The sequence below is a fragment of the Antechinus flavipes genome, chromosome 5 (assembly GCF_016432865.1).
Source record: "Antechinus flavipes isolate AdamAnt ecotype Samford, QLD, Australia chromosome 5, AdamAnt_v2, whole genome shotgun sequence".
In the NCBI taxonomy this organism is placed as follows: domain Eukaryota; kingdom Metazoa; phylum Chordata; class Mammalia; order Dasyuromorphia; family Dasyuridae; genus Antechinus; species Antechinus flavipes.
In genome coordinates, this window is record NC_067402.1 from 56,007,664 (window position 1) to 56,020,759 (window position 13,096).

General features: G+C 33.8%; 1 protein-coding gene across 2 annotated transcripts in view; it reads left to right on the plus strand.

The window, feature by feature from the left end:
* The window catches only part of PLXDC2 (plexin domain containing 2), a 518,304-nt gene that overhangs the window by 176,872 nt on the left and 328,336 nt on the right, over positions 1 to 13,096 (plus strand). For both annotated transcript variants that reach the window (XM_052000461.1, XM_052000460.1), the window contains exon 2: positions 12,058 to 12,269. In XM_052000461.1, coding sequence (XP_051856421.1) covers positions 12,058 to 12,269 — 212 coding nt within the window. The remainder of the gene's footprint in view (positions 1 to 12,057; positions 12,270 to 13,096) is intronic.

The window sequence follows — 13,096 nt, forward strand, 5'->3', positions numbered from 1 at the left end:
TGGGATATTAATGCATTGATGGAGTTGTGAGGTGATCCAGCCAATCTGGAGAGCAATTTGGAACTTTGCCCAAAGGGCTATCAAACTGTGCATACCTTTTAATCCAGCTATATCTCTACTGAGCTTGTATCCCAAAGAGATTATAGAGGAGGAAAGAGACCCACATGTTCAAAGATGTTTGTGGTAACCCTCTTTGTAGTGACAAGAAACTAGAAACTGAATGGATGCCCATCAGTTGGAGAATGGCTAAGTTATGCTATAGGTAAAAATTTACTGTTTCATAAGAAATGATGAGCAGGCTGATTTCAGAAAAGCCTGGAAAGACTTACATGAACTAATGCTGAACCAAAAGAACATTGTACCCAGAACAGCAAGAATATGTGATGATCAACTGTGATGGATTTTGCTCTTTTCAACAATATGGTGACTCAAGGCAATTCCAATAGACTTGGGATGGAAAATGCCATCTGCATCCAGAGAAAGAGAACTATGGAGACTGAATGTGAATCAAAGCATAGTATTTTCACCTTTTTTGTTATTGTAGATTTTTTTTCCCTTTTGATATGATTTTTCTTGCATGACATGACAAATATGGAAATATGTTTAAAAGACTTGCACAAGCCCTTTTTGTAGTGGCTAGAAACTGGAAAATGATTGGATGCCCATCCATTGGAGAATGGTTGGGTAAATTGTGGTATATGAATGTTATGGAATATTATTGTTCTATAAGAAATGACCAGCAGGATGAATATAGAGAGGCTTGGAGAGACTTGCATGAACTGATGCTGAGTGAAATGAGCAGAACCAGGAGATCATTATACACTTCCACAACGATATTGTATGAGAATATATTGTGATGGAAGTGGATATCTTCAGCAAAGAGAAGATCTAATTCAGTTCCAGTTGATCAGAGATGGACAGAATCAGCTCCACCCAGAAAAGGAACACTGGAAATGAGTGTGAACTGTTTGCATTCTTGTTTTTCTTCCCAGGTTATTTTGACCTTCCAAATCCAATTCTTCCTGTGCAACAAGAGAACTGTTCAGTTTTACTCACATATATTGTATCTAAGATGTACTATAACATATTTAATGTGTATAAGACTGCCTCCCATATAAGGGAGGGGGTTGAGGGAGGGAAGGGAAAAGTTGAAACAGAAGTGAGTGCAAGTGATAATCTTTTAAAAAATTATCTATGCATATGTACTGTCAATAAAAAGTTATTAAAAAAAAAAAAAAAAAAAGAAGAATTGCACACCGGGCAACTAGTTGCTGCAGTAGATAGATCACTAGTCCTGAAGTCAGGAAGATCTGAGTTTAAATCTGACCTCAGATACTTAACACTTCCTATCTCTGTGACCCTAGGCAAGTCATTTAATCCCAATTGCTTCTGTAAAAAAGAATTGCACATATTTAATCCATATCAGATTTCTTGTTGTCTTGGGGAGGTGAAGATAAAGGAAGGTGGGAGAAAACTTTGGAATAAAAAAATTTTACAAAAATGAATGTTAAAAACTATCTTTATATGGATTTGAAAAAAATGAAATACTATTGAAATTTAAAAAAAAAAAAAAAACAGTAGCATACAGGTCATGTCTGATTGTGTTCGAACAAGGGATAATACTACCGTATGGTGCAGTTGATAAGTAGATTTGTCACAAATACTGAAGACATTTTTGCATAGGTGATATCAAGAGGAAGTTTAACTTATTATAAGTTCTGACTGCTTTAGATTCTGCAAAAATTTTAAGATTCTCTTTGATACCACACTGCCAAGAATTTAGAACTTCTGGTAAAACTGTGGCTAACAGCATCATATTTTCTCAAGGCAAAATATTTTCCATGCAAGGCATTTCCCTTTGGTAATTCCTGTGTATCTCAGACTAGCAGAGGCCACTCTGTTGATCACTGGGCTTGTCTTATATTGCAAACTTATTTTTCACCTAAAATATCCTTCCCTATAATCTAGGACATGTTTACATTCATAACATATTTCATAATGTCTGTTGATGACAGTATCTAAAGGTAACAATTATTCTTCCCATTATTTTGTGTTGTGTGGGCAGCTTGATGGCACAGTCGATTGGACACTGGGCCTGTAGTCAAGAACACTCATCTTCATGAATTTAAATTTGGACTCAGACACTAATTAACTAAGTGACCTTGAGCAAATCATTTAACCCTATTTTCTTCAGTTTCCTCATCTGTAAAATGGATTGGAGAAGGAAATAGAAAACCATCCTGGTATCTTACTATTTTGTATATTCTGATAAATGGCTGGTAACATTATTTTGCTTTAATTAAAAGGTATGTATATTTCCCCAACAGAAGTCCACTTGCAAAAACATACTTAAGAAAACAAGAACGATTACAGTTTAGTAGGAAGTGGTACAACTGACTTAGTATCTAGGTAGAATAATGGATAAATGGATCAGTCAGGAAAACCTTCATCTGAATTTTTTCTGTGTGATTCTGAACAAGTTCCTTAATCTCCTTTGAGCCTCCATTTTTTCACCTGTGAAATTAGGATGTGGGAATCCATGAAATCCATTCCAGCTGTAAATCTAGTATTCTGGTTTCTGATTTCATCTTCTTAGACTTCATTTCCTTATGAGCAAGTGAAGTTAGACTGGAACAGGGCTTCTTAAATTTTTTCCACTTGTAACCTCTATTTGCTTGAAAAATTTTCATGTGACCCTGGGCATATTGATATATAAAATAGGTATATAAATCAAACATTTACTGATAATAAATCATAATTTGTAACTACCATTTATTATTATAAACCATTAAATTAAACTAAATTATAAAATATTAAAGATAGAGACTTTTTGGATATTTCTATATGCATGGAGGGATAGCCAATAGAAGATTCTTTGCGTAAATATAGGAGGCAAGGGGAGAGAAGAGATTAGTAGAGGACCTTCAGAAGTACCTAGGATGACCTCTATTCATTCTGCTTTAATCTTCTGAAAGAGCTTTTATAACAGAAATGTGAGTGAAGGGCTATATTCCTCCCCCACCACTAAGATTAGGCCTGCTGATTTGTACAGGGTACTCTAACATAATTACTTCATATACACTGTATTCTACAGAGGCAAAGACTCTGATAGTCATTCTCCTTATTTTCTATTTTTAACTTAAAATATTTTACTTCATATTTCAACAATTTGGTTGTTTGGGGCATTTAATTTTTTGATCCCACTTAGTGTTTCTTCATAATTTCATTGAATGAAGTGGCAATGATAATCAACTACAGCTATAAATGTTCCTGAACTGTTGGAGTATGAACTATTTATTGAGTCCAGCTCATCTTGGAAGAATGGATTAAAAAGAAAAAAAACTATAGATTTGTCATGCTGTTGCTGGCCTTGCTCCTTCCTTTTTTCAACTCACTTTCCTCCAGTACCCAGAAGTATGATTAAAATATTAAGGAGTAAAGATGGCTGCTTCAATGCCAAAGCATGACAGACCAATTTAAAACCTATGAGCTATAATGTCCATATAATGACAAAGCTAGATCGCTTAAAATCTTATCAGTCAAAAAACAGTTATTTATCAAAGGTCTACTATCTAACAAGTTACTGTGCTAGGTATTTGACAAAAATGGAAAGTTTTTGCTCTCAAAAATATATTTGAAAATGTATTTTATATATAAATATATGGAACATATATGTATATGTGAGTGGAATAATTTTCATATATCAATATATGGAGCATATAAGTATATATATATAGTATGTATAAATATATGGAGTCATTTTCATATATTAATGTATATAGAACAAAAATCAAAGGAAATTTAGAGGACAGTGTTAAGAATACAAAGCAGTCAGGTGGGGAGGATAAGAAAGTTCAAGGAAAGTATTATGTAGAAGGCAGAGCTTAAGAACTGTTTCTTTAAGGAAGTAAAGTCTCTGTTGTGTCAATAGGGAGGGCATGTATGGGGAAGGACCAATCCAAATATAAGGAGATAGGAGGTTAAATGCCATAAATATGAGGCACAGGAATAAAGCCAATTTAATTACAACTGTAGCTTATTGGAAGTGAAGCCATGAAAGTAGATCTGAAAATGTTCTTAGAACCCATTCATTTTGGAGCCTCTCATTTTACCAATCAATATATTGAGACTCGAACAAAATAGGGTAAGAGACTTGAAGGCAACATCTATTTCAATTTTATTTTTATATCCTCATGGTCATGTGAACAATTTGGTTTAATAGTAGATGCTTACTAAATTCTTGCAGAATGATTAATGTGAGAATCTGTTTTGTATGACATCATATGTATGACAAATATTGTGTTTCTTGTTTTCTCAATGTATGACAGAGGGGATTTAGGGAGAAAATCATAAATTTTATAAGCATTTTTTCTCAGATTCTATAAAAATGTGAACTGTGTTTGATACTGTCCTATCCATGTCATTTTCACCAAAGTACCCAAGGGACTTGCTTGGTCACCAAGATAATAACATTTCAACAAGCAGTCTAGTTTTTGTTTGGGGATAAATTAATAATATTATTTGAAATTTCTATTATTTATATCATGTAGCCTGCAATCCTTGTCCTTGGTGTGATGGTGACATATACTACATAATGATATTTTCATATAGCATATGTTTCGTGTATAATTAGTTGATATTTTTGATACTTGAGATTATTGTTATTTTTTTATCATTAACTCACATAAAACAGAAAAAGAAAACCCAGATCCATTATTTCATCTGTAGAGTTTTAAAATGAGATAATTTAGGCAAAACATTTGATCATATCTACCATAAATTAATTGTCTTCCTCCTTCTGTATTTCTTTTTACAACTTTTTTTTTTTTTTTTACATCTCTCTCTATTCCATGCTCTTCTCTGCTGCCAAAGTGGTATTTTTACAGAGTAGCTGTGATCATATCACACATACACACCTTCAATATATTTTAATATTCTCCTATTACCTTGAGTATAAGATATAATATCCTCTATTTGGTATTCAAAGACCTTCATAACACTCTCTACACACTTCATTCATTACTGAATCCTTTCCAATCCTCTTACAACTCCCTCACCCAAACTCTAATCTGTGGAAGTCTTAGGATGCCGGTCACTTTGCTATTCCCACAGAAAATACTTTACCACTTGGTTCTAGAATTGTCACTGGCTTTGAAATTCTCTCCTTACTCATTTTTATTTTCTGGCTTGCCTAGTTTCCTTCTAGTTCTTGCTAAAATCCTACCTTTTATGGGAATCAATTTCCTATACAACTTGATTGTAGTTCAATATCTCTATTTTCCTTTTATCTTATTTTGCACAGTTACTTAACCTCTTGTTGCTTCGATTTCCTTATCTGAAAAAAGATTATAATAAAAGCACCTATGTGCCAGCATTGTTAAGATCCAAATGAGATAATTATAAGAAATTTAAGCACAATGCCTGGTATGTAGTAAGCACTAGATAAATGGTAGTTTCTTAATGATTATAATGATGTTGTTGATGATTGTAGTGATAGTGGTGATAATGGTAGCTCCTTTTTTGGATAGAGAGATCCTGAATAGTAGAGATTGTCTTTCTTTTTAATATACTTCCTTATACTTTGGAAGCACTTGCAAGTTTGACCAAGTGACAATTACAAAATCTTCAAGGAAGAATACCAGGTCTGTTTCTAATCTCAGACTGGCTGGGAGACTGGGAATTGGAAGTTTAATTCTCATTTTGTCATATGGAGTAAATTAGAACCTGCTTCAGTAACAGCTCCACTAACATTTTAACTGAATGAAATATCCCAGGACTATGTTAAATGGATATAAACTGAACAATGCAATAAAAGTAGAAAAATATTATTTTGATATCAACTTTTAAAGCCTTCTTTGCTACTATCAGTGATTCAGATGTGACTGATGCTTTCTCCAGGCCTTTTGATTAACCAGACTACATCAAAATAAATTGGAGGAAATTATCATGAAACTAATCGGAACATTCCATCATGGATTTAATTACAGTAGATAGAAAACAAACAAATAATCTGTTCAATTAGTCTGGTAAAAGGAAAGGATGGGGTTGCTTTTGTTTGTGCCACAGCTGAATGTCAGGATATGATCATTAATTCTATACATAATCGTTCTTTCTTGTTCCAAAGTATAATTTTTGGTGGTGATTTTTAAAATGCAGTTTGATTTTTTAAAAATGAAGTTCTAAGATCACAGCATTATAATGAGAGCGCAGGGATGTTGAGATGTTCTGTCACATTTTTCCAGGCCAGGTTTTTAATCTCACATTTGTACATAATCTTTCAAAATTTAATAGGGGCTTTAATATGAAGTCCATAGAATTACAAATATTTTGATAACTATATTTCAATGCAATCAATTTTCTTTATAATCCTATAATAGTAGTAATATATTTTATGTATTGAAAAACATACTTGTGAAGGGGTTCATCCATAGGGTCCATGACATGAAAAAATGTTGAGTTCATGCTCTAAAATTTGGCATTATCCATGTCTAATAATGTCTTCATATTGATGACCAACCAACTGACATCATGTGGACAGAATAATAACAACTGGGGCAACAAGGTAGTGTAGTGGATAGAGCACTGACCCTGGAGTCAGGAGGACCTCAGTTCAAATCCTGCTTCAGACACAACACTTTCTAGTTTATGACCCATGTCAAGTCATTCAACCCCAATTGCCTCACCCAAAATAAGCAACCCCCCCCCCAAAAAAAAAAAAAAAAACTTACCAGAATAGTAACAATTTCTTTATCTAGAAGTCAGTTGTCTAGCATACTCACCAACAGAAAACACAATTCAGATATAAAACATAAACAACAAAAACCACTAAAAAGACATCAGAAGGCCTATGAGTCAGTGCTTTTAAATCTAAGGAGATTCTTCATGTTTCTCACATAAAGCTTTTCTCACAATCCAATATAATTATTATTTTTTGTTTTATATTACCTTAATTTTTCCTGTATTCTCCCTCTCCCCATCCTAGTCTTCTCTTATAACAAATATTTAATATATTTAATTAAACATTTACCAGTTATATGTAAAAAGTTATTAGCTGTGTTTGTATAAAACTTTTTTTTGTTTCATGTAATTCCAAACTTATCTTTTATTTTCATCAATTTTTCTGACTCTTGTTTAGTCATGAACACTTGTCTTCTCCATAGATCTGACAGATACATTTTTTCTCCACCTCAGTTTTACTTATGATATCATCTTTTATGTCTAAATCATTTATCCATTTTGACATTCTTTTGGTATATGGTGTGAGACGTCCATTTATGCCTAATTTCTATCAACTGCTTTCCAATTCTCCCAGCATTTTGTCAAATTTTGCATTGGCAAGAATGCTATAATAAATATAGTGTAAAAGCAAAGTAAAAGATTCCAAATTTCTAAGACACAGTCACTCCATTTTGTGTCAATATTTGTGTCTTTGTGTGTATGTATGCATATATGTTTAACTTTTGCGGTGTCTCTTTTTGTCTTTCTCTTTTTCTCGCTGTCTCTGTCTCTCCACATCTTTCTGTCTCTGTCTCTCTCACTTACTTTTATTGTCATCTTTCTTTTACTTCTTACTGGAAAACCCCGTACTCCAGAAGGACATGTTCAGAGAATCAGAGAATTTATTGTAGACTTAATACAAATTTTTTTCCTGTAAGGTTTACACTAAATATTAATTTGTCCATAATCCAAGCAAAGGACTAATGTTTTATCTTACATTTACATTCAACAAAGAGGAAGTGAGGTCCTTTCATCATCTAATTGGCTGAGCATTAATTGCCAACTTCTGATGTTAGCTCATTCAGTGTAAATTTATTTAATATCTATAACTATTAAAAACCATTGGATACATGATAAAAAAAGTCCAATAAGCATTTTTTCAACCCTCGCTTAGCAGAAAATCAGGGTTTAGTTGAAAAAAAAAATGGCAATAGACTGATTTCAAATCTGGTTTCTGTCAGGAGCCAGTTTGGTAACCTCAGGCTTTAACACTCTAGACTTCTGCTTTCTCCTATGATATTAGAGCATTTGTCAAAATGATTTTTTGGATCTGAATTCAAAATTCAAGGAGGGATGTTGACAAAGAAGGGGCTTGAATTATCAGCTTTCAACATCTCCAAACATGTCATTGGGTTTCTTTTTTTCTGAAAAATTGTGACTATATAGGCAGAGAATATCTTAAATTTTATTTTTTCCAAATTACATGCATAATGTAATTATGTTCATTCTGCTCCAAGCTTATAACTCTTTAAATGCAGCTTTTGTTTTCCTTATCTGCTAAAAAAAAATACTAAGGACAAATCAAATGTGTCTCAAAGTGGCAGGCTTGGAATTAAGGTGTGGGTCTCAAATCTCTGCTCAGACACTCACTGTTTTATCCATAATCACTTGGAACCTCCATTTCCTCTTTCTTATGGGATAACAATGTAATTACCATATAGGGTTGTGAAATGGTTCAAATGAAACACTATGTATAAAGCACTTTTATATGTTATATAGATGCAGGCAGGTATATATTTATATATACCTATATCTACATTCCATTTGAGATCCAAATTATCTCACTCCCTCCTACCTCCCTTCTTGAAGCAATTTGTTATTGATTATACACATGAATTCATGCCAGTTTGCATATTAGCAATTTCAAAAATACCTAATTTATTTACTTTCATCCATATAACAACTCTGGTAAGTAGTTGGAATCATTATGTCCATTTTACAGAAGCAATTAAAGTACACAGAAGTTGTGACACACAACACACAGTTAGTAAATGTCTGATGCTGGATTTGAACTCAGATCTTCTAGACTTCAAGTCTAGAATTCTGCCCACTACACCACCTAGCTGCCTGTATGTGTGCTTGTGTATCTATATCCATGTATAGCATTATTATAGCTATTTATAAATCTAAATAGCTACATATAGGTATTTAGTGTACATATATCTATACTATAGACTTATCTACATATGTATTCACATATATGTATGTGCATAATATGCATATTATATATATGTATATACATATATGTAGTTGTCTACTCATAAATATCTGGGGATATATTGCTATATTCAGACATTCATAGGTAGATATCAGATATAGATATCAAATACATAACTATGTGTGTGTATCTGCATGCAGACATATTTATAATCTTATGTATAAATATATATGTATGCATTTATATATTGGTCACTGATTATAAATTATATGTGTGTGTATATATATATACATAGTCACTAAAAATATGCAAAGGAGCAATATGTTTTGAAATTCTCTGGCAGTTTCCCTAGTCTTTATCAAATTAAAAAAAAAAAGAATGGATTCTCTAGTGTTTGATGTAAATTTGAGAGATTGCTGCTACATGTGGCAAATACACCAGGTATCTGATCTATTAGCAGTGCCATACTTGTCTGTTTTCTAGAAGGCAATATCTCCTTTTAATTGTAACTGTCTCACAAGCTTATGTAGAAGAGAATATTTTACAGATTTACTACTAAGTCAGAGAAGGGATTAAGAGCAGGAGCTCTTTCACTGGCAGAGCTGTCTCTAACAGCTAGTTACTTGGAAAAGTTGAATTCAGGTGTTTTTATGAGTCAAGACACAGAGGATGAACAATGTGCAGCAATGTGGCTGTCTTTCATTCCTGAGATACAGGTTATATGTTCTTCTCCATGGTGACTGGTCTCATAGCATGTATTTCCCCTTCCTCTTTCAATATCATTAAAAAAGAGAGGCAGGGAGGAAGCAGGATCTGGGCAAGGTTGTCATGACTAAGAAATCCTAGACGTGGTGACCCAAGAAATGATTGTAATAATGATGGTGCAGGGTCTAGATGGTGACATCTGGAATGGTAGTTACCCCCAAAAAGGAACTTGACCCATCCTACCTGAAATGCAAGTGTCTTGGATCAAAACTCCATTTATCCCTTGCTAGTTGTAATCTTGCCCCTTGAATTACTTTGTAATGCTCTTACTTTTGACCTTCAGATGTTTTTTATGAATATTTTATTTTTGTTCAATCCTTTCTGACTCTTCGTTTGAGGTTTGCTTGGTAAAGATACTGGAATAGAATGGAGTTTGCCATTTCTTTCTCCAACTCATTTTACAGATGAGGAAATTGAGGCAATGAGGATTAAATGACTTGTCTAGAGTCACACAGCTAATAAGGGCCTGCAATTAGATTTGAACTCAGATCCTTCTGACTCTAGACTCCATACTACATCCCTAGTACTCTAGCTGCCCCATTTGCCTCCCTAATGACATTAAAAGTTTCTTGGATGGCCTTGATTATTTGTTGTTATTGTTGTATTCTCTGTATAGTCTAATGCAGACAGGACTTCTCTCCTAGCATTAATGGTCTACCTGGCGAGGTAAAGACTCACCAAATAAATAACATTTAATTGATAGATGTGCAAACAAGCAACTTCAAATGGGTCTTTCTCCAATCATGTGGCCTAGGTCATGTCAATGATATAGCTGGAATTACTTGGCTAGAGTGCTTTTGTTCCTCTGACTGTGGTCACTAGAACAATGGAAATGAAATTCCTTTTGATTTCCTGGGGTATAAGAGAATATCATCTCTTCAGGCAAAAGGAGGGACAGCATTAATACTTTCCTCTCCCCAAAGGAGAAAATGAGATCCATTAAGCCTGTGACCATGAATGTAGGCTTAGATTGATTAATAGGGCTTCAAACAGCAATTCTAATGATATTATAGGCTGTATTAAACACATTTTGATCTCTGAGAATGTTTTTGCCTTAGGGGAAAATCACAGATGTAATTAAATCACTTTTCTCTTAGCCCTTTTTGATCTTACAACCTACCAGTTGTAAAGCCTGTCAAATCATATTTTGGAAAGGTGAAGAGGACATCACTGGGGAGAGTGAGCTTGTCCCTCTCTATAAGAAACTGCATACCCTGACCTATTGAAATGAAAGACTGGGAGCAGCAATTGAATCTAATTTTCCCATCTTCAGTACAAGATGAACCAGGTCAGCAGGGCCAGTCCCTGTTGATGGCTTTGAAATACCGTATTGATTGATCCTCTTGCCTTCCTGTCCATTTCTATATAGATGCCCATCACTGTCATACTTAACTGTTCTGATAGTAATTCTAAGTGATACAACAAAAAGAGGGAGCATGCACATTTCTGGAGCATCTCAGAAGGGTTTCACTGGTTTTAGCAGGTAGGGAATCAGAATTTACAAGATAAATTTGTAAATCAATGCTAGTGATAATATGTGTAATTTCTTCCAAATGCATCTTTTAAAAAATCCTTGTCACTTATTATAATTCAAAGACATCAAATGGGACATATAAGTGAATTTTATAAGGATTCTGTTTTCCAGTGAATCAAATACTATTTAGTTGAATTTTTATGTTTCTATGAGTTCATTTATTTTTCTGGGATCAATAGAACAGAACACATATTTACCAAGTTTTGGAAGAAGGGGACTATATATTACTTTATGGATACAAACTGTTTGGGGAATTCTCCGGTCAATGACATATGTTTGAGATCCATGACTTCTATGTACATTATAGCTAGGTAGTTCACTGAGGGAATACTAGATGTGGAATGAATAGGATTTGATTTCAAATTCACTTACTAGTTGTAGGCCCTTAAGCACTCGGCTTAATATCTGTTTATTCATTTTCTTCTTATATAGAAATGAGGATAATAATAGCACCTACCCCTCAGAATTGTTGTAAAGAACAAATAAGATAATTTTTAAAAACCTGGAATATACTAAGTGCTATACAAATATTACTTGTTGATATTATAAACTATTATTAGTGTTATTATTATTTCACATAGCTATAGCAATGCACAAGTACAAAAATGATCATTATACATTTGTTTTTCATTGTTAGAAGATGGATTGCTATTTTTTTCATGGCTAGCAAAATGAAGCCACTTCATTTAGAGAATTATATACTCTCCTGGGCTAATGACTACCACATAATACCTGAATGGTGATTTTGATTGATTTCTCCCATACAACTATTATGAATTCTTTGTCACTGGGAAAAAAAAAATTGTGTTTTTCCCTCAAACAGATGTGCTTTATGAAGTTGGCCATGGCTTTTCTCATGGAGAAGAGGAAGTAGATATAGACTCAAATGTGTACAGCCACAGGTGGAAAAGGAACTCTGAGCCACTCAAGTCAATTGACAGCAATCGAGCAAGTATGGGTCAAGATTCATCAGAACCCAGAGGCTTCACAGATCTGCTCCTTGATGATGGACATGACAACAACACACAGATTGAGGTAGAGCTATATTTTTAATATTTGAAATTCAGTCTATGCCATTCTAACTAAACAAGTAATAATTGGTCATCTATTGGGTGTTGGGAATCATTGCTTTCTATTGAGGTTAATTGGAGAGTATTGAGATGCCAAAGTCCCTATTTTAATGAACTTACAAGATATTCATCAGGACATTCAGCTTTTGTCCCTCAAACAAAGTACCTATATTGCAGCTTAATCACTCAGAAGAAATGGATTAGCTTATTTATTTTCAAGATTAATCAAGGGATCATTGAGCTAAAATAAACCTTAGAGAATATTTAATAGCTCAAACCTGTCATTTTATCCAGAGAGGATGAATGACTTTCTATGACACATGGCTAGTTCTGAGCTGAGGTAAGGCTAAAAACCAAGTTTTCTTTGTTATCCAATCCCTTCATTTTGTAAAACTAAGCAGGCCTCAGAAATGGAACAAATAACTAAATTATCTGCCTCGTGAATTTGAAGATTAGTTTATTCATTCTGCCTGTATGGCTATGGGAGAGGCTTCTAAATTTTAGAAAAAATGGCAGCCTTTTCTCATGTGTGACTTATTGTGTCTGTGATACTGTTTTTATTGGCAAAGGGTTTCTGTAACAGGAAGCAGATAAAATATGAATATTGCAAAGAGCTTTGTAACTTTGTTTTCCTCTGATGATTGGTAAAACCTTTCATCTCGCTTTTACCCCCAGACAGAAGAATTGGGAATTCTTGTAAGGAAAATCGGTTGGTGGATTTTCCCAAATCCTTGTGCAACTCACTTGGGTTTATCAGCTGGTCCTTGGTTATACACACTATTCATCTACCCC